The sequence below is a fragment of the Lycorma delicatula genome, chromosome 9 (assembly GCF_047948215.1).
Source record: "Lycorma delicatula isolate Av1 chromosome 9, ASM4794821v1, whole genome shotgun sequence".
NCBI classification, from domain to species: Eukaryota; Metazoa; Arthropoda; class Insecta; order Hemiptera; family Fulgoridae; genus Lycorma; species Lycorma delicatula.
This window is the reverse complement of record NC_134463.1, coordinates 84,407,251-84,434,300: the sequence shown is the minus strand read 5'-3', so window position 1 is coordinate 84,434,300 and position 27,050 is coordinate 84,407,251. Positions and strand designations below refer to the sequence as shown.

Sequence of the window (27,050 nt, the reverse complement as noted above, 5' to 3'; positions counted from 1 at the left end):
TTATAAAAGATTTTATATTTTCATATTGATCTCTTTCCAAAGATTCAGGGTTTGTTTTTATTAATTATTATATTTTGAATCTTGTAAATAACAGGCAAAGATTAACAGAGACAATGAGGATAAATGCAAATTTATTTAATTATCGTTAGAAACTTACGAAAGCTCTAATAATTACCTTATTAAGTATATCTTCTTTGTTAGGTGGTGGACAAATTTCATTTAATTTTAAGTCTGCTTTTTTTGTACCAAAAATACCTTCAGCAAATGCAGTAGCAGTTTTTTTACATTTTAAATGTGCTGAGTACTGAAACTATAAATACCATAAAAATAACATTTTACTCATCTTATTTGATAAAGTAAATAAATAAATATTTTATTCTAATTGGTAAATAATCATTTATAATGTAGATCACATCAGAATTGGATAAAAAAACCATTGCTGGGACAGATCAAGGGAGACCATTGTAAAACCTTAATCAGAGCAGTCTTAAATACATAAAATTATAAAGATTAAAAATAGAAATGGTTAAAGTTCATCTTAATACTTGAAATAAAAGATTTATAATACATGCATTAAAAAAAAATTAAAAAAACTATTTAGATGGCATTAATGAAATTTTAAAATGAATATGCAGAAAATTCAGTATATTTAAAAAAATTATTTTATTAATTAGTATTATTTAGAAACACACTAACATGGTAACATATTTTCTGTACAAGAAAATTGTTTAATTTTATTTTAAGTAAATCGATAGAAAGATTATTTTAAATTACTTGGTAATTTATTAAAAATGGCAAAGATAGTATACCCTTTTAAGTATATTGTACTGAGTTACAAGAAAACAGTAGTTCTATTGCATGGAATGATAGAATTAATTTTTTTTAAACCTATTTTTAAACACATTTATAAGTTGGGATTTTTAATTTTATTTAATTAAATTATATGACATAATATAGGAATTTCTGGGTTATAGGGTTTATGAGCAGTATAAAACAAACTTATCAAAATGCATAAGAAGAGAAACTTCTACTTCTCTGATCTGTAAACTCCAACAAAATTAAACAATAAATGAAAACATATAATACAGTACCAAACTGAACATTAACATTAAACCAAAATAACCAGGAGAATATACAATAAAAACAAAAGCAAAACCAAAGATATCAAGGCCTGAAGTTAATAATATAAATCAACAAAACAAACCTAATAAAACCAAACACAAATCAAAAACCGGCACAACAACCAAAAACTGGAAAACAAAAGAAGAAACCACAGCAGAAGATCCTAACAAAAGCAAAATACAATAACACTAACCCTATAATAGCCCAAATATCAATCCTATCATCCAGAAGGTCCTGTACACACTTGTGGGACATTCTCCTGACTTACAATCGTGGCCGGCCAGCTGTCGAGCACGGAGACAGTTTACGCAGGTAGGAGGGTCCCCACCTTTTTAACCTGATAGTCTTTAACATGATGTCCCTCTTTGCCACAGTGGGAACAAAGCTGTTCCTTTTCTTTACACGATTTTGCCACGTGGCCAAATCCCAAACACCGAAAACATTTTCTGACATTTAAATAATCCTTTGTTTTACATAACTGGTAATCAATAAACAACCTATCCTTTTCCAAAACATTGTACGCAAAAGCTTGTCGCACTCAACTATAACATTATTGTCTCTATATTCAGCACGAAACACCACCTTGAACAAAGAGGCTAAGTCCTCTTCTGAATAATCCGTGTTTTGTACTCTAACCGGATCCATGAACCCTTCTTCTCCAACACTCTGCAAGACATCATACACTATCATCCTTGGCCGCAGGGTTTCAATGCAATAGTAGTGGTCGTATATTTGTTTATAGTGTCACTGAGTCTTATTCCACACGCTGTCCCATTGTCATTGACCACAATCCTTACACCCTTAGGGTTATCCCACACGCTGACAATCAGTAAGACCTTCTTCCTAGCCTCCAGATTTTTCACCACCTCATCCTTAAAGGATGAGGCAGTAACTCTCTCAGGTTTATCAATAAGCGTAACCTTTGGTCTCGACGCTTTCACTACCTCAGAAGCCAATCTCTTAGTCAACAACAAATCGGAACGCTGTCGCTTACCCATACCCGGCCTGAAGCATTCAATATATCCTTGCAGACTGCCGACCGACTCCGAACTCGAGACAGAACGTACGCCGCGCTCTTTCCTCTAAAATTTTTTGAGTCTCCCACAAACTTTTCGACTTCGAGACAGAGGATATACATTTAAATCACTTCAATAATGACATCACTTGAGACAACATCAGAAGAGATAAGTCGCGTCTCTAACTCCTTCAGTGCCGCTGCCTCTGCCTCTGCCTCCATCGGCGGAAGAACCTGTTTGGTTTGACTAAATGCAGGACCAAACAATTCCTCTATTACTCTGCTTCCGAATCAAATCCGAAGCCTTTAAGCCCTGAGCTACCTTATCTCCTTTCTTCTTAACCTCTCTTTTTTTAACTTCTCTCTCCTTCTGACGCATCTCGCGTTCCAGTCTTCTGCACTTCTTTTTGTGCTCCAGAGATACCCCGGAGAACCTAACCCTTTCCCTGACACGGATTCACTACTCATTCTAAGATAAATAAAATACAAACATGCTAAAAGTACAAACAGTAAAAAAACAAAAAAAACTACTATAAGCTGTGACTAACGAAAAAGATATTAATAAATCACAACTAATTAAAATAAGATATAAATCCAACGAGCAAATCACGTAAAACAAAAGAACCTCAAAAGAAAACTCCCAAAATATTTAACAACTAGTAACCACTACCCACAAACAAATAACCTAGATAGTCTAGGCTATCTGAGCAATCAAACTAAATAAACTGAAAACAACACAAACAAGACCCCTAATGAACGATGAAACCAAACTGAACCATAAATAATCGAAAATATAAAAACAATAAATAAATAAACTTTACAAATCAGAGCGTATAAGGCACAACCGTATTCGTCAAAATTGCGTGTTGTTCTCTCCATAAGTAACAGGTTATATTAAAAGAACTAACTAGTTAATATAATTTAATAATTATTTTTTTAAATAAATACAAGTTTTAATATACAGTTGCCGCCAAGTAATGGCGAGCTTGGAGTAACGACGATTACTACCAAACGTAAAATCATGTCTTTGCTCTTAGTGATCCTCCTTATTAAATAATTGTTCTATTTTTAACAAATGAATGCAACAATTTTGAAACGAAATACAGTCAGGTAATTCTGCACTGTACACTGTTCTATTTTTTCTTTTCTTAGGTGGCATTTCCAGGTCAGTCTCGCTTTCCAGATTGATTCCTCATGAAATCACATACGTTGTTTACATTTTTGCGCACCTGTCTTCGAAATTTTTTACCTTTCACAACAGACTTAAATTCAGCCATAACTATTTGCACGTAAACGAACTACTTTAAAAGGTCTGAACCGTAAACACAATTAAAACCTTTTACAAAATATCGCATCATAGATTAATTGACTATGTAAAAAAATACACAACACATGCCAAAAGAACCGTACTGAGAGGCAGAACTGAAGTTATATTTATGGAAAAGCAAAAAATAAACAAAAGTAAAATAAAAATAATTATTTTGTATTTGAAACATGCTATCACTTTCTTATTACTGTAAACATACGAAAATACATTGCTTCGTAAACAACAGTTGCATCTGGTTTATGCTATTAGGAGATGACTGACTAATCATGGTGTGACAGTGTTTCAGAGAACAACAGCATAGCAGAAACGATCGGGTAATCATCAAGTTCGCCGTTACGTGGCGGCTATTCTAAGTTAATAAAGTTCACCCACCGGGTTGGTCTACTGGTGAACGCATCTTCCCGGATCAGCTGATTTGGAAGTCGAGAGTTCCAGCATTCAAGTCTTAGTAAAGTCAGTTATTTTTACACGGATTTGAATACTAGATCGTGGATACCGGTGTTCTTTGGTGGTTGGGTTTCAATTAACCACACATCTCAGGAACGGTCGAAATGATACTGTAGAAGACTACACTTCATTTGCATTCATTCATACATATCATCGTCATTCATCCTCTGAAGTATTATCTGAAAGGTAATTACCGGAGCTAAACAGGAAAAAGAAAAAAAAGTAGTGATGTTCATTCAGTACTGGAAAAGTGATCCAAACTCTAACAGACAATATTATTAGAGCAATCTTTATAATATTTTCTCCTAAAACTTTCATTTTAACTATTTATTTTAACAAAATTCTCATCAGACTGCATATATTGGATAAGTTATACATTTTCTAAACAATTTTGATTACACTGTGTTTACTGAATGACAACGAAACTGTATCTTTCAAATTTGTTGAAAATAAACTTCTTTTATGAACACCAGTTTCTCTCCTTTGAGGAAATTTGCTTGTTGACACCTTCCTCTGTGTAAAAGATAAATTGAGCAGCAACTAAACTGGAGGATATTTAAAAATAGATAAGATATTTTAAAATACTTACAAAGATACCTAATTTTCAGCCGTGTAATTAAGTGTAATCTAAATGATATAGTATAATTTTTATAAATCAATAAATTTATACTCTTTCAACGTTATCACATTTCAGAATAATATTGTATGTAGCAGAGGAATAAGTTCATATTAGATTAAAGAAGTTTAACATTTTGATCATTCCATACCTGATAAATATTTTCTGAGAATTCTTCTTCAAATAGTGTTGGAAATCTCTCTTTATAACGTCTAGCTTGATGTACAATCTCTGCATATCCTTCTGGTGTTAGCTGATCACTCTCTTCATAAGGAATGTGAACTCCTTTCCAGTTTCTTAAGTTTTCAATATCTTTTGAGCACAGTGATCCCCCTAAAAAAAGAGTAAATTGTAAGTCAAAATAATTTATATAAATACGCATGAAACATTAATCAAGATTGTTAAAGATAGTAAGTAAAACAATGGAAATGTCAGTTTGTTACAAGGTGTTTATTTCTTTACAGGCATGACTCCTCAATGTTTTAGCTTAGAGCACTGCGACAAAAGAAACCGAAGCTAGGCATTCAAACTGAACTCATAAAATTTCTAATACTGCAACTGAAAATATTTAAACTTAAATTTCAGTGGTTAAGAAGTATCAAATCATAACAATGTAATATTCATTTTCTGAACTAACAAAATATATTTGTCAACATTTTTTAACGTAAACAAACGTACAACATGATTAATCCTAGAACACTCATCTGATCCTGTACTCCATTACTCATTATACGTAAAAATTACGTACATTTATATACCGTATTTATTCGAGTACCCCCGCACTTTTTTTCTTGGAATTGGAGAAAAATAAGGGTGCTGGGCTTACTTGAAACATAGCCTTTAGCCAAGATAATTTATGTAAAGTAAACGTTTTCTTAGAAGTACCTAAATTCAATCGCATAAATATAGTTACATTAGGCTTTCGTTTATCAATACCGGATGCCGCTTATACAGAATACATTCTTAATTATTAACATCCTGTTCATATTATCAATAGGAACGAAGTTACGGTATTTTTATAAAACTGATTCATAGGCTGCATCCGATTCTAATGACACTACAGTTACAGTATCAGTTACCCATCGTCGTCTTGTCTATTCGCCATAGTGATCGTACTGTTTGTACATGTGGACGGTTATGTGTATTTTATCTGTTTAGTTTATCTTGTGAAGTTTAATACGGTGATTTATTCTAATTATGGCATTAAAATGAGTACAAAAGGACAGCGTCTACGATTTTTTGCAGTAAATGAAAAACTGCGCGTTATAGAAGAGACTGAAATAATTGGAAATCGGGCGGCAGGAAGAAAATTTGACGTAAATGAAAGCTGCATGTAAGACTGGCGTAAGAAGAAACAACTTCTGGTGAAAGGCACTGGTAATAAAAGGGCTTTTCGTGGCTTAAAATAAACAGAAATAGAAAAAAAAGTTGTTGACTTTGTTATGGAAAAAAGGAAATGCGGTTATGCTGTCACGATAGAAATGTGTCAATCATATGCTCGTAAATCGCTAACTCATTGAATAAAGTTGATTTTAAAGCAAGCCGTGGATGGATAACACGATTTTTTGCACGAAATGATTTGTCAATAAGACGAAAGACGACCATTTCTCAACGACTTCCAGACGCTTATGAACAAAAAATATTACGTTTTCACAAATACATAATAAATTTAGAAAAGATAAAGGCTAAATAGCCTTCTCAAATAGGAAACGCTGATCAAACCCTGTATATTTTGAAATGCCATTTGACAAAACCGTAAACAAAAAAGGTGAAAAAAGTGTTACTATTCGCACAGGTGGTAATAAAAAACAAAGGTATAGTGTTATGCTTTGCATTACTTCTGATGGATCAAAATTACCTCGGTACATTGTTTTTAAAAGAAAAACTCTTCTTACCGTACAGGTAAATGGAATTATTATAAGAGCACAGGAATCAGGTTGGATGGACGAAACCTTAATTTTAGATCGGATCAGGTGTGTATGGCAAAAGCGATCAGGAGATTTACTTAATAAAAAAAAATACCGGTATGGTAGTAATGGATAGTTATCGGGAGCATACGACTGATAAAGTGAAAGACATTTTAAAAAAGGGTATGACAGACCAAGTAATAATTCCAGGCGGATTGACATCTCTATTGCAACTAGATTTCTGCATTAATAAACCAAACCGTTCAGATCTTCATTAAAACAACTGTACAGTAAATGGATGGCTGATGAAAATTTCTTTCTCACGCCTACAGGAAGAATCAAACGTCCAGATTTTAACCAGATTTGTGTTTGGATAAAAGATGCTTGGGAAGGTATTTCCACTGAATTGGTAAGGAAAAGTTTAAAAAATGCGGAATATCTAATGAACTTGATGGTAGTGAAGACGATCACTTTGGCAGAGCGACGTGGAGACTACCGGTAACTCTTCTACAGACATTGACAGTGACAGTGATTAATTAAAAATAAAATCCCACATTAAAAACTGTATTGAAATGATACTTTTCAACATGATGCTTTCTTTTCGTGTTACTGGCTTACTGATTCTGAACTAAATTAGTACTTACGGTAATTAATTATTAATGTAATATTAATATTGTAATTTAAATGAACGAATTAAATGCTTTACTTTCTGAATATTTACGTAATTTTTTAACATATCTGTTGCACTTTAAAATACCGGTATATACTCGATTTTTTTTTAGATTTTCGGTCCGGAAAATCATGGTGCATGGTACTCGAATAAATACGGTAATTTACAAAAATATCTTTTAACTCTAATATGAAGACATATTAAAATGAATGATAAATATAATTTTAATATAAAAATGTATATAGTTTAAACTTAATTACAGTCAAAGACGTTCATTACAAGCGTTATGTATTAATAATTAAAACATTTAAATTGAACTACAATATAACTTTAGAATTTTGGGAACTTCTTGTTAATAATTTAAGATGTCATAATAACTAACTAATAATAAAAAAATATAATTACTAATGGAACATACATTATTTTAACATTTGGAGCAAACAACTTTATTTTGGTGTTCATGACATGTACCACAATAAATCGTGATCATTCGTTTTTTTGTGTAATGGCACAAATAAAAATATTTTTTTGGCCCTGCTTTAGAGTCATTTCCTTTTTGAGTAGATGGCCTTCACCACCTAAAGTTTCTTCAATTATTCCTCGGGTTTAATGTTTTAATGTCGGTGATTGCAATCTCCTAAGTTTCTAGTCGGTCGTTAACTGTTCATATAGTTTTAGTAGAAACATTTGTCTGAACAACGGTTTCGATTTATTCGAATTATTTTTTACAAAATTTGACAAATAAATGACATATGCGTTAATTACGCCGATGTTGACCATATTATAGAAAAAACATAAAGGCTACTTTTTTGTTTTTCGTCCTCGGTTCGTATTGTGGCACATTTAGTCGAACATGTCGGCGGCCCCTTCGTCTGATTATAAGTTTTGATTATTTCAGGTTTCCCCGATATATTATCAATCGTTGCGTTTTCATTACATTTAAGAAACTAATGTTACAAGTTTGTTCTCTTTTTGTTTATAAGAAGTAGCAGTTATGTCATTATCAAATACACACTATGTCTGAAAATTTCCCTACTAAATTAAATAAAAATAAAGATTTAAAGCTAAACGAATTTACTCACATCAGCCCTATACATAGAACCCTTCTCTAGTTATATGCTCGTTGCAGCGCCGGTAGAACTCGTCAAACGCTCTGGAGAAATTACTTTGTGGAATCGCCTTCAACTGCTTGGTGCAAGCCATTTGGATGGATGTCATCGAAAAAGCGGCCTTTCATCTTCAACTTGAGTCTCGGGAACAAAAAATATTCTGCTGGAGCCAAGTCGGGGGGAGGGGGACAAGACGGTGATTTGATTTGTGGCGTAATAACGTGTTAAAACTGTTGCCATGTCTGCCGAGGTATTGTCAAGATTGCAAGAGAGTCCAACTGCTCGGATCCCGATACTCGGGCCGGATTCGACGAATGCAACGCATCAGGCGTTTCATTACTTCAAAATAGAATCTAGAATTTACGGTTTGATCAATTGGGACAGTTTCGCGCGTTGCGCGCGCACTTTCGCAACGTTTTCATTGTGAGCACCTGTTGACGGCCTCCCGCTTCGTTCATCGTCATCCATCGACTCTCTACCGTCTTTAAACCGGTTCCACCACGTGTTTCTTGTAGTAAGAGATGCGGCTTCATCACCGAATGCTTGCTGTATCATAGAATAAGTTTCAACGAAAGACTTTTGAAGTCGAACACAAAATTTAATCGCGTTTCTCTGTTCCATGTCGCAAGCTGCACAAGATCACATGAACGCAACATCCGTGGTCGAATATAACCCGAGACTGGAGTGACTAAACGTGATGAAATTTTGTACACACTCGTCACACATCGTAATTCATAGGTTCTTGGTTGTCCGAGAGATGACGCTACTTTTAATGACTACAGGAATTCAGTTCGGGAACTTTTCAGACAATTGTGTAGAAACATGCTTGATTCTGCTTTTCGGTTTTCGTATTTTATGTATAAGTTCTGAAGGAAATTCCCCATTTTTTATTTTATTGCCCCAATCATGTTGAGTCCAAAATCATCTAGAATACGTTTCACGAGTGGCGAACTCGTAAACCAATTACCAGTATTTATATTTCTGTGAGATCCCCTTACGCATTTCACTAACTCTTCCACAAAATAGACGGCGGCAAGGATATTTGCTGGAACAATACCTTTACCAACATAGGGGATGAAGTATTTCATAGAATTGTACATCATTATTATTTTAATTCCGTATTTCTCTGGTTTCGATGGTATATATATCCTAAAGGGACATTGACCATGAGAACCTAGTAATTGTTCATCAATGGTCAAATATGAACTCGATCTCTAATGCGTTTGACAATTTTTTAATAAATAAATCCCACACTTCTGAAATAGGAGCAAGTTTGATGTTTTTCAACATTTATTTCTTGTGTCCCTATCATCGAACCTCAAGCAGTTAATTATAAAATTAAATTTATTCTTCGGCATTGTTCCAATAAATTTGTTTCCATATAATGTGGTATCAAATATTATATTTGTTGATAAGTGGTTTATTTTTAGAGCTCCAGCCAAAATTAAAATCCCAAGTAACAGGTAAAATTCTTCTTTACAAATTTCATTTAATATAGGATTTCCTTGATCACGGTAATTAATTTTTTTCCGGCGAATTTCTTCATTCGTGTCGGTTAGAATTATATTTATGATATCATCAGAGAAAAATAAAGACAAAATTTCCAGTTGCTCGAAAAATTAAGTAGCTCTTCCAACTGGTCCGGGTCGAATATATATTATGTTCTTTTTGCTTACTTTTTCCCCGGTTGCATCAAAATAGGATTTTTTATCCAATCATACTCATCTTTTCCATAATATTTTTTTCCTTTTAAATTCAAGACTGGATTGGTATCTCCCATAGAAGCTGATGTCCATCTTCGTTTTCGTTTTTGTTTGATCTTTGCCTTTTTTGATTGACATTCGTAGGCGTCAAGATTTATTGATGTTATAGTTAGATCACCTTGAAGCAAAAGTTCATCCTCTAGAGATTCCTCAGGATTAAATTCTGGATCTGCATCGGTGTTATCTGAATCTACTTCACAGCAGTCTTCAACCTCGCTTCCAGATTCACCTTGTTCAAACAAAATGTGGTGGATTTCTTCCACAGTTTCCACAAGTCACGACATAATTTCTAGAAAAGAAGTGAGATATAGCATTTTAATATATAGACAGAAAGATGTATCCAAACCATTTTTCATTACAAATACAATTAACGCCTACTTTACATACATTAATACTCATTATTCGTAAAAAAGACGTAGAAAGTTTAACTGACATTGTTCATTATACGTACAAAATCTATAGACATTACTAAATGTATACATAAAAAAAAAAGCGTACTTACTTTTACAAAATCCTATCTGCTGCAGATAGCACGTGACTGATCGACGTTCACTGCGCAAGGTCATGTGAGGCACTGATTGGAGGAAACTTAGTCGGGTAGTGGGGAAAAGCGTGACTAGGTGGGAAGGGGGAACCCATCGGGTTGGTCTAGTGGTGAACGCTTCTTCCCAAATCAGCTGATTTGGAAGCCGAGAGTTCCAGCGTTCAAGTCCTAGTAAAGCCAGTTATTTTTACTCGGATTTGAATACTAGATCATGGATACCGGTGTTCTTTGGTGGTTGGATTTCAATTAACCACCCATCTCAGGAATGGTCGAACTGAGAATGTACAAGACTACTACACTCATACATATCATCCTCATTCATCCTCTGAAATATTATCTAAACGGTAGTTACCGGAGGCTAAACAGGAAAAAAAAAGGTGGGAAGGGGGGAGTGTTTACATGTTTGTACCTGCTACACGTAATTTTTACGTAAATGAGAGTTCTAGGGTTAATGATATGCAATAAAGTTGTGCAACCATAGCACAATTTTTACCGAGACTTATTTAACAAAATTATAATTTAAAAAAACGCAAAAAAGTGATATAATAAGTACTTGGGATAAGTATTGCTGAAAGTCTAAATACTAATTATCAATTATAAATAAATGTACATCATAGTACAAGTTTAATCTACAAAGATGTATCACGACGTTCTCCCGGGATTTTCATAACCTATTCTATTCGTGAAAATAATAGAAAAATTTATATAAATAAATATCCTAAAGATGCTACGAGTTGCTGATGATATAGTAATTGTAGCTGAGAGCAAAAAGGATTTAGAAGTAACAATGAACGACCCATGTCGTTCATTGTTACTTTCAAACGAAGCATTTTAGGACCTATGTTTATATGATTATTTCCTTTATTTTCACGAGTAGAATAGGTTATGAAGGTCCGGGAAAAACTTCGTGATACATTCTATATATCAATATTCACGAAGTGTCTACGCAAGAAATTACTATTACGGGTATTATATAACTATTAGAAAGAAAGGATCTGATGAATTGGCTTCAAAGTTGAATTTATTTTCCACACAATCGACTCTAGAATTAGCAAACCAGCAACATTTTTGTGGCTTGTGTTTTGAGAGAACAATAAACATCTTCTGATGCTTTTTATTATCTTGTACATGTCAGCCACAAATATGTAAATATTTTTCAAATTTTTAATATGACTGACCAAATAATTTTATATTGGCAAATTGGCGAACTTAAAAATGATGTGGTATTGCCTCTTTACGTCGGCAGATAAAAAAATAAAAAATAAAAAAGTTCCTTGAAAACTTCATAAATAATAGGAAATGCTATTCATACAGTTTATATGTATACTATATACACTCTAGTACATTGTGTGATTACACATGCGCACACTGTTATCACTTACACCACTCTCACATGACCTTTGCCTTACAGATTTTTATGGTAAATGCTGAAACAGTTCCAGCACCGCACCTGAGGATTCATCTCGTAGTCGTGCGAGATCGCTCTGATCGGCCTTTCTCCACATCACATACTGTTCCATGGACCTCGAATTTGTCTCGTAGACATGTAATTGTTAACAATCCTATACTATGTCTTCATTGAGTTTGACCGCAAAGTACATTTATTTTTCAAACTGGATTGTAGCCTTATTTTTCCTAGAACTCTAACCTTGTAGGTACGAAATAAATACTATATGACAGTTCACATTTTTTGAAACACTGTACACACACACACACACTCACTCACCTTAGTAGAGAGTTTAGAAAAAATTGTGTTCTTGATGACTATTTGCTAATTTTTAGAAAATGTTTAATTAACATAAATAAAAAGGAAATTCCTTTTTCTACTTTTTTGCGATCTTTATAAAAATATTTTTTAATTTTTTATGTGACTATAGAAAATACTCATATAAAAAATTGATCCTCAATCCAAGATGTGAAATGCAAAGTAGCACAGGAAAGGTCAGCAGTTTTTTACTCTTCTTAATATTTATTTAAAATCCTCTTTAAAATTCCAAATTATCTTTATTTTTTTTAGCAGATGATTACACTGCAGGTGTGTTGATACTACTGTTTATCGTAGATGAACTCTTAATAATATTCCCATTATTGATAGCAGTAGTAATTCTCTTACAAGTAATGTAAAATTATTTATTTAAACCCAAGATAGTTGCATGGAATCGTACGATTGTTACGTTACATTAAGTTCCAATAAAGAAGTAACTGGCCTGCGCGGTTACCAAAAGGTGCCAGAATGATGTCACAAATTGAACCACTGCAGTTGATCCAACTCCCTTGGCAACTCTCAAATGATAAGGAAAGGGGCGGAAGAGAAGGGGAAGTTACAGGACTCCTTTAGATAAGAATGAACAAAGTTTATCATATTGCATAAGATCATTTACGTATAGTTTTTGGGGTGAAACGTCTTTAAAATCGCACCGAAACATACGGGTACTCAAAACAGAAATCTGTAGCGTAACGAAAAGGTCTATATCGTACTGCCTTAATAGTTCCCTAACTATTAGTCTCAGAGACGTAAATGCGGTGTCATTTTATAACTTATATGATCAGCTCATCGATACGTCTTTGAGTTTGCGTCACTGGGGAGCAGGTTGGCGGAGAGGGAGCACGGTGCAGATCGGCCAAAACTGGCGCTCTTGCTTATTTCCATTCAGTGTAGCTCACGACTTAGACGTGATAGCACGATGATTCGTGTGTTTGTGTTTAGAGTTTGTCGAGATAGATCGATTTAAGTAATAATAAGTGTATTTTGGAAAATATCTATAAAAATTTTGGACAATATCTATAAATAAAGTAAACATGTAAAAAAGTATAAAAATTTAATTTTTCAGCCTCAGCCCGCTCAAAAAAACCAGTCAAAAATATAAATTACGCATATCGTTGGAAAGGGGAGGTTATGGGCCACGCACAGGTACCCCAATCTCCGGTGCCGAGCGGGCGAGACTGTTTTGGGAGTGTCGCAAAGCTGGGACGGCGCGGACAGTAAACGAAGCCGACGGCGCGAGCACCTCCACCGCTGCTGCACCCGAACTGATGGACATAACGAGTAAAGATAACACCCATAGATCTGTCGAAGACGTCCCCGGGCTGATAGATATCAACATCAGTCGAATTAATGCGATACAGGACCATTGGCGTGCAGCGGACAAACGCTTCAAAACGGTATTTGAAAACAATCCGTTTGGTCTATCTTGCGACTTTGGTTCGATAGAGATTTAAAGCAGGTGAAAGAACGGAATTCGATATCCTCGAAGCCGGACGGCCTAACGTCGCTTGACCCGATCAGTGTTCGCACACAAGCTGTCTTTATCAATCACTCCTGCCATATTCAGCGAACTTAACAAAATTATTACCAAGCTCTCGACTAGACTTGGAGACCGATCGTTCTCTGTGGCGATTTCAATAACGATCCACAACACAACAGCTCCCTCGTTGACTTCATGAAGAATGAATTCGGTCTCAACTACGTATCCACAGAACCAACAGCACTGTGCAACACCACTATCGATTGTACGCTGGCCAGGTACATTAATGTTGATATTATGCCTTATGTCAATAACTTCTCATATTACAGACTACTGTTGAACAAAATTGCCGTCGAATATTAGTCGAAATAAATATCATGTACCACTTAGTGTCTGTTTTATGTTAAAATTAAATTTAATACGCAGTCAATGTCTCGTTTTTATTTCAATCTAATACACTAAAAGTTACTCGCTGACATACAGACCGACCAATTTATCTGTAGAGTTGGCTAAATAAAGGAACTAAAATCTTCCACTGGAGACATTCAGTTTTGTTCAAAAAATACGATGATGGCTCTCCCATTTAACTCTACAGACAAGTTGGTCAGTCTGTAGCTTGTAGGAACTTCATCCAATGTCTGTAATGTTTCACTTTAAACTAACTGCCGTGCGCCTCACCCAATTTTTTTTCCAAATTCAATGAGTAAATAAATATTTTTACTGATGTTAACTTTGCTTTTAGTTGTTAATATTGATTCTTATGTTTTAAATGTAGAATTTGCACATTACTGTTAGTCTTGTGGACATAAGGAGTGCTTTTGTGAGATGATTCTGTTATGTTACTGTCTGTAATTGTTTGTAAGTTTGTCTGATATGATATTTTTTCTATCACTTAATCTGTATATGCCTGATTTTGTCAGAATTGGTGTTTGCTTTGTGATCTGATCTCATATTGTTTTTAGTTTTGTAAATAATATAGGATCCTTCTTTCCACAGATTATTGGGGATTATTTTCTGACTGTTGGTTAATGTATCTTAGTGCTATGTATTTTCTGTCATTAGGTATCATGTTTTTGAATTTGTTCTGAGTTTTATATAAGATGTTTTTGTGAATGTGTTTATTTATTTGGTTTCAAAGTACTTACTTTTTAATATCTCATGATTATGAACAATTTGTTTTTGTTCAGCTTTTAACTTTTCAAAATCATTTAGCGAATTTTTAAGACAATATCTTACTCCATGTCGTACTAGAAGCCAGATACCTTTTGCTTCACAGTCGGCTGTAAATAAATCAAAAGGCAAGTCATAGAATTTATATTTTATTGTTCTACAGTACACCTAAAGCATGATGTATAGTAATTATTACGGAAAGGAGTGGAAAGAAGTCCCAAAGTTTATTGTGCACTCCCAAAAGAATTAGTCTATACTTCTTGTTATGTATCACTGTATGAATGCCAGAACCTTTCTGGTCAAGTTAGAAATGTCCACATCTGCCAAAAGACAGATTCTGAGAACATAGAAATCATTCAAGTTTAGGCCTTACATTCAAGAATAAGGTGTTTTATCATCTTTGGAAAATGATGACAAATTTTACATAGAATATTATACTCTAGTGTTGATCCATAGTACATAGGTATCCCCTGAATGGATCTTGACCATTAATGAAACAAAGAATCTTTTTCAATTATCACTTGCCTACCTAGATTAGGAGTTTGCCAAACTCAATTTACAATGTGTACAGGCTCCAAGTTATCTTTAAATAAAAAAGATCCTGCAAGTGCATCAGCTCTCTCATTCCATTCAGTAACTTAGTATTCAGTCTTTCAATGCAATTTTTTTTTGGGCTGAAAAAGTTAATAAAAGGAGGTCTCCTCGAATAGTATAGAATTAAATTGAGTTTAGCGATTTAAAAGCTATCAGATTATTACAAAGACCGTCCAAATCTAACGATCAGGTGACTGATCTCTCATACAAATGTGATATAACTTTTAAAATTTTAAAATGATGCAGATTACAGCCTGAAATTGCAGTATGCTAAGGCTTAACCCATAAGAAAACATTGTGTATACACTATGATCTTGGCTGATCGTAATTAACTCTGGAATCATGGGTAAAAAAATAAGACTAAAGCACACCTGTGTTAGGCAGGAGGCTAATTATCCATTATCTTTTTTCCTCAATTTTGACTATGAATGCATGAAGCTTTAAGCCGTTTGGTGTCATTAGATCTCCTATCAATAATACAGAGTGATTCACGTAATGTTACCATGTTTTCTGAGCTCATTCTATTACCAGAGAATAATGAAAAAAGTTCATATAAACATGGATCCAAAAACGCTCCATTAAGGAATTACAGCTAGTGAAAGATTTTGCCCTGATTCCTGGGCAAAGAGTGAAATAAAACTATACTGATATTCAAATTGATATTCCAAATTGAGGGATAAACTTGATGGTTTCTGACCTAAAAAACTGAACAGGTTCCAGAACCACATCTCCACTAGTTTTCAAAATATCCAACGTAAAACAGAAAAATCTGTTATCTAAAAATATGTGTTTTTACATTTGTAATAGAAAAAGTTGCTTAAATAACTAATAAATGCAAAAAAAAAATTTATTATAAAAATTTTTAGAGTTTAATGTTGAGAAAATTGCTGTAAAATAGTGTAATAAAAATAAATACAAGTTCAAGAAATTTGATTTTATTACTAACACTTGCTAAACTTTATTTATTACTAAACTTATCAATCATAATTTTCTTAGAATTAAACTCTTTATAAGTTTTAATAATAAATTTTACATAATTTTTAGTCATTTAACAAAGTTTTTGTATTAAAAACGTAAAAAAGTGGTTTTAGACAACACTATTATTATTAACACATTTATTATATAATATAATAAACTAGAATACTTAATTCATGTTAGTGTACAAAATATTTTTATACCCACAATATTGCATAGGAATTCTTATGGCAATCTTATTTCTTTAATTCTTATGGCATTTTTTTAATGTTGAAATGACCATCTATTTACTGCTGGGAGTCACCCACTCACCTGGATGACATTGTTAATATGATTTAAGGGGTCAACAGAATAAAAAGTAATTTAAGAAATTGGATCATAATTGCTAACTTATTAAGTAATAATTTTAATTTTTAGAACTTTTCTTTTACAAATTAAACACCACTTTGAAAATAGGTGCAGATTGATTCTGATTCAAAATTATACATGCGTCAATCCATTTGAAGTGAACCATGGGTGGTTGTTTGACCAATTAAAAAAAAAACTGAAACTTACCCACTTGTTTCCTACATGTCTCAGGACCTTAAAACTATTTTTTTTTAAGTTTACCTGTGGCGGCCATTTTTATTTCGGTGCACACACCTATTTTTGTGATTGTAAGGGTTTACAGAAAAAATCATAATTAAAAACCTATTGGTCCTTGAAGGATGAAATAAAAAGAAATTTATTCATATTTTCTCAAAGTAAAAGATTGGTTCAGTGGTTTATTTACCTATCTCTCTTCTTTCTATGAGAAAATTACCAATAAATTTGAACATGAAAAACGGTGAAATTTCACTTTTGGTAATTTTTTTAAGAGGATGGCATACACAGTTTGAATTTTTGTTATATGTTAGTAGTTTTGTCATAAATATTAATGGTGATATACTTGGTTCGAATAACTGTGCCTAAGTGTACCTTTCATTATTCAGAACTTATGCGCTGGATCATTAATACCTTTAAATAAAGTACTTGTGAGTCTGATCAATATATATTTTATTTATATTTAATATAAAACACATTTAGATACATTTTCACTTATTTAAATGTTATATATAATTAATATATTTACATTTAGTTTAAAATTGAAGTTAGATCCTTTACTTTTTTGTTTTTGTTTAATCTCCGGGACCACCATTAAGAATTGCTTCAGAGGTTGACATGAATGATTTGAATCTTTTACCGATTGATTTAGACCAACAACACTATTAGAAAAAAATATATATAAAACAGCTGTTGAACTCAACTAGAATAATAAATTTATGCTTTATATAAGTAAGAAGAAAAAGTTAGATAGTTTATTTACCATTAATAAGGAGGACATGAAACTGAACAATAATTACCCCTAAATTGTATGAATTTTTGAAAACTAACTTTTTAAAAAAATTCAAATTGGGATGGTGATCAAAATCTCAAATTTGTATAACTTAGTGTTTCCGTAAACGTTTATGGCAAATAAATATGTTTGTTGTGTACTGTACTAATAAAAAAACTATACCTCTCAAAAATCATGAAAAACCTGTTAAAGCAATATCAGTTTGACTCACTAAATAAGTGCTCCAAGGGGGTTTCTTGTCTTCTTGGCACTTTAATATTTTTATAATTAAACTATAGTTGAAATAGTCTAGTTTGAGCCATTTAACTGCAGTGTTCGTATTATAACAGGTGCTTGAAGTCATTTCCAGACATCAGGATTTTCAAAATTCATGTTTCAAACATGCTCATTTATGCTTGTTGCATCATTTAACTTTGCAGTTACAGATGGTCAGTCTGACATTAGTCAGTGACCTGTTCACATTTTTACAGTGTCTCAAATTTCATCCTGTGTTTATTAAATAAATAAGTTTTACTTAATAATATTATGTTTGCAAATTTTAAAATCAATTACATTTTTACATTATTTTCAAGTAATTGAACATAAAACAATGGAACAACAATGTTCCATAGGAATTTATGTCAATGAAGAGTGTCATAAAACAGTGTATGATTCAGTGCCAAAAGAACTCATTAAAATTTGTGAATTTAGTGATGAAAACAAATAACTTATTTTTTTAAGTCTTAATTCGATGTCACCAGTGATTGTAATTATCTTGAAAAAGGTTTTTGTCAACATTCAGTCACCTGTAAAGGCAGTTCTGTTGTGACCCTTTGAGAACTCATAAAAAAACAGTTACAAAAAACTTAAGACAAATAACATTAGAGCCAGCTCATTTAATTTTCTCACAGAAAGAAGAGAGAACTAATGAAATACTACTGAACCAATTTTTACCTTGAGAATATACGAATAAATTGTTTTTTGTTTCATCCTTCCAAGAACAATAGGTTTTTAGTTTTGATTTTTTTCTGTAAACCCTTACAATCACAAAAATAGGTGCATGCAAATAAAATAAAAAATTAAAATGGCCAGCACAGGTAAACTGCTTAAATAGAAAATTTAAAAAAATAGTTTTAAGGTGCTGTGACATGTAGGAAACAAGTGGGTAAGTTTCAATCTTTTTTTTTGAATTGGTAAAAACATAAGCAACCGGCTTATGTTTATGGGGCATTCAAATGGATTGACACACATAGAGGCTTCAGTTCTTAACTGTATTACTATTATTTCTGGCATTGGGGATTTTGTAATTACTGTGACATAAACTTTAATTATAAATTCACTAACTAAATAAAAAGGTTGTAAAAAAATTATAATGAAAGTTGTTTAAGATTTTTAGGTATGTAAGTAACCAGGTGATTTCAAACTCTAAAAATAAAGCAAATAACAGATATAAAAAAATCAAAACATGTGATGTTCAAATACTGATGGAGTAACCTTACGTCTAAAAAAAAAACTAAAGCAAAAATGGATACCTGGTGGTGGTTCAAATTTTGATTCATTGTAAACAGTTTTGTAAGGAGTTTTAGATGAAAAATAAAGGTAAGGGTCAGGATCATCTGCATAACAATAATTATATACTATTTTGTTTTGTTTTTGTCTTCTCTCTCCACTCTCTTCTTCTTTATTCAGTTCAAATGACAGTGATACCAACATTATAATTGTTATCATTAATATCACTGTGATCCATCTTGAAAACTGAAAAAAGTTACAACTACTAATAGAACTTAAATTTCAAACACATTTTTTATATCATTTTATCTTCATAAAAAATATAGTTATTAAAAATGTGATCACGGAATAATTCAACGAACACTTAAAATTTTGGTTGAAATGTTGAAGCCGGTTATTAAGCTGGGCTACTCTACAACTGTTTTAATTAAAAAGAACTAGTGTAATAAATTTGTAAAACCGATATTAATTTCTTCTTCTTTTTAATGTTAGAGATTCTATTTAAATTTATATTTTTGTGCTTGTATTAAAAGTTGTCCTCTGTGGCAAAATTGATTAAGCTCTTGACTGATAAACAGTAGGTCCTAGGTTTCAATCACAATTAGGTTTATCATTTTTATATATATATTTTTTTCATTTTATGAAAGTAATGTTTTATATCAGTTATATTAAATTCCAAAACACAGGTTTTGAGAATTTTGAAGATGACCTTCTCTCAAATAAAATAATAAAAATAGTTGCAATGTTGTTCACAATAGGCTGTAATATAAATTATCCAAAACTTTTATAGCAAACAAAACCAAATTTTCTGCACTTAAATTTTACGTCTAGCTCTATGGCAGAGCTATAGCTTTAGAAGGTTAATCAGTCCAGCTTGGGCATAAATGGTATTCATTCGATCTTTACGTTTTGACACCTAAGGAACCCAAAAATCAGACAGAAGTTTTCCAAATGCTCGTATGTATGTGTGTATATTTGGTGTCGCCCTCTAAATCACCTTATATCTCCAGAACTACTGGACCGATTTTGACCAAACTTGGTCCGAATACTTCTATATATGGGGTGTTGATGCCATTAATTTTTCAACTTAAAGGTCAAGGGGTTGAGGCTGTACAGCAAGGTCACTCTCAGTATCTTGAGATTTCTCCTAATTAAGGTCTTATTTTTCTTAGGCACATTTGTCAACAATTTGCAAAAAATATTTTTGCAAATCTCACCCCCACCCCAAAAAATGCTCTAACTAAATACACTAGTGGCTAAGTGGGTACACTGCATCAATAGTAACACTTCTCATCACAAGGAGCGTTAGTGTAGCACTGATATACAGCTGCTGTAGTCGTCTGCTATGTTGTAACGTCAAAGGTGAGCGGTAGAATTAAATAAATGAATAATATTTAGTATAAAAAAGTATTTAGAGTGGCTGCTATGTGGGAAAGTCCAATGATTGTGTTGTCAGCTTTTTTTTTTTAGAATGTAATTCTAACTTTTTACTTCATATAACATAAAAAATTTGCAGTATTTACAAATTATCCAGTAAGCAAATATAAACTGCAAATAATATTATTATTATTATTATTAGCAAATCCTGATAAGTTATACTGAACGCAGACAATGCTTCTTTAAACAGATCCACTCTCCAAGCTAAAACCATTTAGCCGGTTTAAAAATACTCAAAATTAAATTGTCAAAATCCTCCTGCCTAAAAACTTCCTATCGATGAACAATATATTGAGAAAATGCATTAAAAATTTCTAGAATCCATAAAAACAACAGGATCAATAAAAAAAGTATCAAAATATATATATATATATATATATATATATATATATATTTTAATATATATATATATATATATATATATATATATATATACATATTACTCACTTATTATTATATTATTACTCACTGTGAGTAATATATTATTACAGTGAGTAATATCAGATTTGATATTATGTACATAAATTCTAATATCAGGAAAAAAATCACTATTCTTAAAATCAACCTTAAATGTAAATAAAATATCAGATGAATACATTTCAGAAATAATAAATGTATTATAAAATAAATACAAAAAAGAACTTTGCTAAGCAGTAACTGAAGTAAAATAGCAAATAGAAACACCTAGGAATTGTTAAAAAAAAAATATATATATATAATAGATGTGCATTTTGGCTGTTAAATAATCATCAAGTCATTAACTACAAATACCCAAAAGAAAAAATAATACAGAACAAAAATAAATAAGTAAAATAAAAGCAAATTAATAGTAATAAAAAAAAAACTTAAGTTGTATTGGTATCTTAATAATGAAAAAAAATAATAAACTAACAATGTAGGCAACACAAAACGGGTTACGGTTTTTTATCTCAGGAAAGTTTAAATGTCATTTTAACACAAACTTTAAATAAATTACAAAACAAAATGAATTTTAAGTTTTACAAGAAATATTACATACTGACTGATAATTTTCCTGTGGGCTACCCTCTCACTCTTTTCACCAATATAATAGAAATACTTTTACAATATGTAGAGCTGAATCAAAGACCCATCAAATAATGTACTGCATAGATATGTTGACATTATCTTATTATATATCTAGTCAACACAAGAAAATTATTCTCGTGAACAATTTTTAATACATACAAACAAAATAAATCATCAATTAAAACTCGTAACTTAAAAGAATCACAATAAACAAATAAATTTTCTTGATATTATATTACAAAAAGCAACCAACACAGAAGAGAATTTCAAAATACGAGGAAAATAAATAATGACAATCACAAGTATGTATTCATTACCGAAAACACCCAACCTCATGTAGATTCTATTATTTTAGAACCATGATTCATGAACTATTTAACATAGGTCATCCCTGAAAATCGAGCTCTTTTATTATACAATACTAATCACAAAAATATATTTTTTAGATATGTTTTCCAAAAACCATTTTAAGAAAATCAAAATAATTTGAATTGTTATTTTCATATTATATAGCATGTTACTCTTGTTTTGACTTTACTACTTCTGTAGTTAAATTCAATTCAATTTATTCAGTACTCAAAAGAAACGTAACATGATACACGTCTATAAATAGAGTGAATCAGTTTTTCTGAGAGTTAAACTGTGTGCACAGATCTGGATATAGAAATTACAAAGATTTACAAAATATTACAAAAAACATATATATACATGAAACAAAAATTTATTTTCTAATTTTTAATTACCAAGCACTTTTTTTTAATGTTCATTCAGAATGTTGTATTATAAAATCATTTTAAAACCTGATAAATAATGCATTAATTATTAATTTACAATAGTATCTAATGCAATAGAAATTTGTACAAGTATAATGCGAAGCAACTATGAGTTCTTGTTCTATAAATTATTTATTTTTCAGGCAAAAGAAAATAAAAATAGTTTTTAACTGAAAATTAAATAATTATTTCTGTTATTGTTTAATAATGGATACAATCTCAAGCATAATCATAAGATATAATCAGAAAAGAATAATAGTTATATGACAAGAACAACAGTCTGGGTCAACTACGAGTGATATGTTTCCCACTGATAATCTTTGTCATAAGAACATAATCATATTTAGCAACAATGTGCATTTCTACACACATCGGTTCAGTTTTAGGGGTCATTATCAGGTCACTTAGCAATTACATTATCAGTCATAAGCCCAACTGCTGATACCATTTTAATTTTCACTTTGTTGTACAAATAATAGGAAAAGAATAAAGCATTCTTTTTCTACAGTAAGTGGAAAAATATCATTGAATCTTTGGAAGTTTTCTCAATATGAGAAAAACAAACATGCCAGATTAATTTTGTGGTAAAACTTGTCATCACAAAATCAGCTGATTTTTTTAAGTCAACAGTTCTAAGGTTCAAGTCCTTGTACAGATAATTGCTTTTATATGGTTTTGAATGCTAGACAGTGGATACTGGTGTTCTTTGGTGGTTGGGTTTTAATTAATCACAGATCTCAGGAGTTGTTGATCTGAGTCTGTTAACTGAAACTACATGTTTACCGGTACAATATATTTACATATATATATATATATATATATATATATATATATATATTTATAAATATGTAGAGAAAAACAAAACAAAAAATAAAATGTCTGGTTACTTATTCTGATCAATACTTATTCCTAATATACAGATATCTGTATATTAGGAATATACAGATATTCCTAATATCTGTATGTTATTTAATCTCATTTAGTAGTAAAAGATATAAAACTAAATGAAATTTGATGGGTCTTTGAGTCTGCTCTACATATTGTAAAAATATTTCTATTATATTGCTGAAAAGAGGGTAGCCCATAGGAAAATTATCAGTCAGTATGTAATATTATTTTAAAACTTAAATTTTGTTTTATAATTTATTTAAAGTTTGTGTTAATATGACATTTAAACTTTCCTGAGATAAACAATCGTAACCTGTTTTGGGTTGCCTACATTGTTAGTTTATTATTTTTTTCCAACTGAACTATTATTTTTTCCATTATTAAGATATCATCATTACAACTTAAGATTTCTTTTTTTACTACTATTAATTTGTTTTTATATTACTTATTTACTTTTGTTCGATATTACTTTTTCTTTTGAGTATTTGTAGTTAATGACTTGATGATTACTTAATAGCCAAAATGCACATCTATTATTTTTATTTTAACAGTACCTAGACCTTAAAATTACAATGAGAGATTATTTAGAATAAATAAAAAAGTAAGCTGGATGACCAAGAGTTTTAAAATGAAGTAATAATGCTATTATCCATTGCAGACTATTGATTGATCAAAATAATATATAATTTTGGAATTAAAAAGAATAAAAATCTAAATAATTAGAAAATGATCATACATTACCATAATAAAATAAATGAATAAAGAAGTCACGTATATAAGAAATTCAATACACTTTCAAGCATTATAGATATATTCTCACCCAGAATAAAAGTTATCAGTGCTTGCTGTTAACTGATTAAATAATACATTGTTCTACTGATTGAAATGATTTCTACACAACTGTAATTTTATTATTGATTGTAACAAAAGAATTTGATTGCATTTATTATTCCTATTTATTACTCTACCTTTATCTGCTATTTTATTGTTATTACCTTAACTTTTTATAGAAATAGGTATACAATACATTACAAGCATTGAGTATATTCATTAAAAAAAAATAATAATTTTATACAAATAAATATAAAACTTTTTTCTACAAAAATGCATTCCGAGAGTATGAATTAAAAAATGACTTTATCAAAAAGGTGAGTAGTATAATTTTTACTCAATAATATTATTTTTTTACATTCTGACCAATAAGCAGGAAAAATTTATTTTTCTGTCAGCAGGAGAGTAATCCACTAATAAATATGAGTACATTAAAACACAACCAAATTAATGTAATAAGGCAGAAGTTAAATTTATGTTTAGTTAAGATAAATTCATTCTGCAAGTCTCATTAAACCAGATTTTGTCATTGACAAATCTCATAGAGATTAAATATGAATGGCAAAATGGCTATGAATAATGGCAATGAACATAAATTGATAGACTTTTGTTTTAGTATTGTATGGATTCAGGACTAATCAAAAGTAATACGGAATTATATGTTAGTATGGGTACTATTCAAAGGTAACATGAAAATAAAATGTAAAGCGATTTGTGGATAATTTTTTTTATACCAACTATACCGAACTATATTTTATATATTAAACTTTTCATTAAGTTACTACATGGTTATTAAATGGCAGCAAGAGCTACATGATTACTTTCAAAATGGTCAAAGTGTGGTAACGATATAACTTGTTTTAAAAAAAATTAAAAATCAATTAAAATGTATCATTTAAATAAAGAATAAAGGTAATATAGTAAATAATAAATTTTAATTGCTTTTTATGTTTTTTTTTAAACACGTTATATGGTTGCACACTTTGAAAGTATTCATTGAACTCATGCTGTTGTTTAATAATCAGATAGTAACTTTAACGAAAATTTTAATATGTAAAATACTGCTCTACATATTGCTATAAAAAAAATGATCCACAAATCACAATACATTTTATTTTCATGTTATCTTTGAATGGTACCCATGCTACCTTATAATTCCATATTACTTTGATTAGTCTTGTATCCATACAAGACTAAAACAAAAGTTGTTTAGATTTAAATGATCACATCAAATTTGAAACATCTAATGAGAAGGATTGTGGTAATGATAAAAGTAATTTTCAAGCAAGTAAACAAAAAGCAAATTTAAATCAAGAAGAAGACAAGACCTTCCTCTTTCATTCATATCAAATTTATCAACAAAATCAAGTGCTTCTTCAGCTAATCCAGACCCACCAGTGCAAAAAGTCTAAACGATTTTCAGCCAACACTATCTAACAAAATTACATTGATAAAACACAATCCCCTGAAACAAGTAAAAGAATAGTGGTTGATGGAGACCCATCCTATATACTTGGAAATTAATGGGATTAAAGGGAAAACTGATTTAAAGTAACAAACTAAGAATTCAGTATTACCTGACAATACAACCTCTGTTTTAAAAATTGTTAGTTTCAGGTCAGAGCAGGAAGGGAAGCTTGATCAGCTTTAGAGTCTATAAAGTATTTTAAGTTCTTTAATGAAGAACTTTTGTTAGAAATCATTACATTTACTAATAGTAATATAACCATACAAAGAAATAATTAAAGAATAATTTATTAATAAGCATTATTTCAACGAAAAGTCCTAAAAAGTTTTGAAAGAAAAATTTTAAAGATTGGTGGGCCAAAAGGAGACAACTGGAGAATACAAAAATGAAAAACTGAACACCTTCATAGAAAAAAGGGATATGAATATAAGGGCCAAATAATAAGTTGGCCAGGTACACTGAAAAAATGGAAGCAACTAGGGTAGTCAAGATAATATGGAAAGAAAGACCGCATGGAAGACAAAAGGAGGGTCAATTAAGGAAGAGGTGGTTGGATGACATTATGAAGGACCTGGTTTAAATTGTTGTGAGGGGATGAAAAGTGCTGGTAACTGATGAGGGCTGGGTGCATGATTGTTGAGGAGGCCCACAAAGGGCTATGGTCACAAAATGTAAGTACTTATTTGATAACAAAAATCAGACTTGTGAGAAACTCAAAATAAAAATGCTCCTTAATATTTCAATGTTTAGTGTGAATAGGCCTACATAAATATTCTATACTGACACTAGAAAAGTCAAGAAAATCCAATCTGTGGAGAAACAGTCAGTCTTAGAATTCCTAAATTACAAGCTTAACAATTTTACATATAATTCCAAGCAATCATCAGATTAAACAACTTTCTTTACTTAAATTTATTTAAAACCTTTAATATAATTCAATGAGCAATTCTTTTGTCTGAAATTACTTTCCTACCTTTCAGTTAGTATTCAAATTATTTAAGCAGATTTTTGTTTTACCAAAACTGTCAACTACTACTTTTGTTTAAGTTTGACTGATACATGTTATATAATAATTAGTAAATAATAAAAAAAATAGCAACATTTAAAATAATAAATCAAACCAAAATTTATGAGATTCTTTTAATAACCAACTTAAAAACACTTTCACTGGCTTTTTCCATCATCTTCAGCGGCTGGTGTTACTATTCTCCCCTTGGAATCAGCTGATGTTAGTGGCAG

The 27,050-nt window shown here is 31.1% G+C and overlaps 1 protein-coding gene across 3 annotated transcripts in view; it reads right to left on the bottom strand.

The window, feature by feature from the left end:
- Positions 1 to 24,392, bottom strand: part of LOC142330089 (multiple inositol polyphosphate phosphatase 1-like) — a 45,343-nt gene extending 20,951 nt beyond the window's left edge. The window contains exons 1-5 of one of the 3 annotated variants that reach the window (XM_075375146.1): positions 24,254 to 24,392; positions 19,391 to 19,613; positions 14,911 to 15,045; positions 4,679 to 4,860; positions 176 to 304 (exon numbers count right to left, since the gene is read on the bottom strand). In XM_075375146.1, the coding sequence (XP_075231261.1) occupies positions 176 to 304; positions 4,679 to 4,860; positions 14,911 to 15,045; positions 19,391 to 19,613; positions 24,254 to 24,256 (672 nt within the window). In that variant the 5' untranslated portion in view covers positions 24,257 to 24,392. Of the gene's footprint in view, positions 1 to 175; positions 311 to 4,678; positions 4,861 to 14,910; positions 15,046 to 19,390; positions 19,614 to 24,253 lie in introns of all 3 variants that reach the window. The other 2 variants (XM_075375145.1, XM_075375147.1) reach the window with 2 other exon arrangements.
- Positions 24,393 to 27,050: the final 2,658 nt, after the last annotated feature.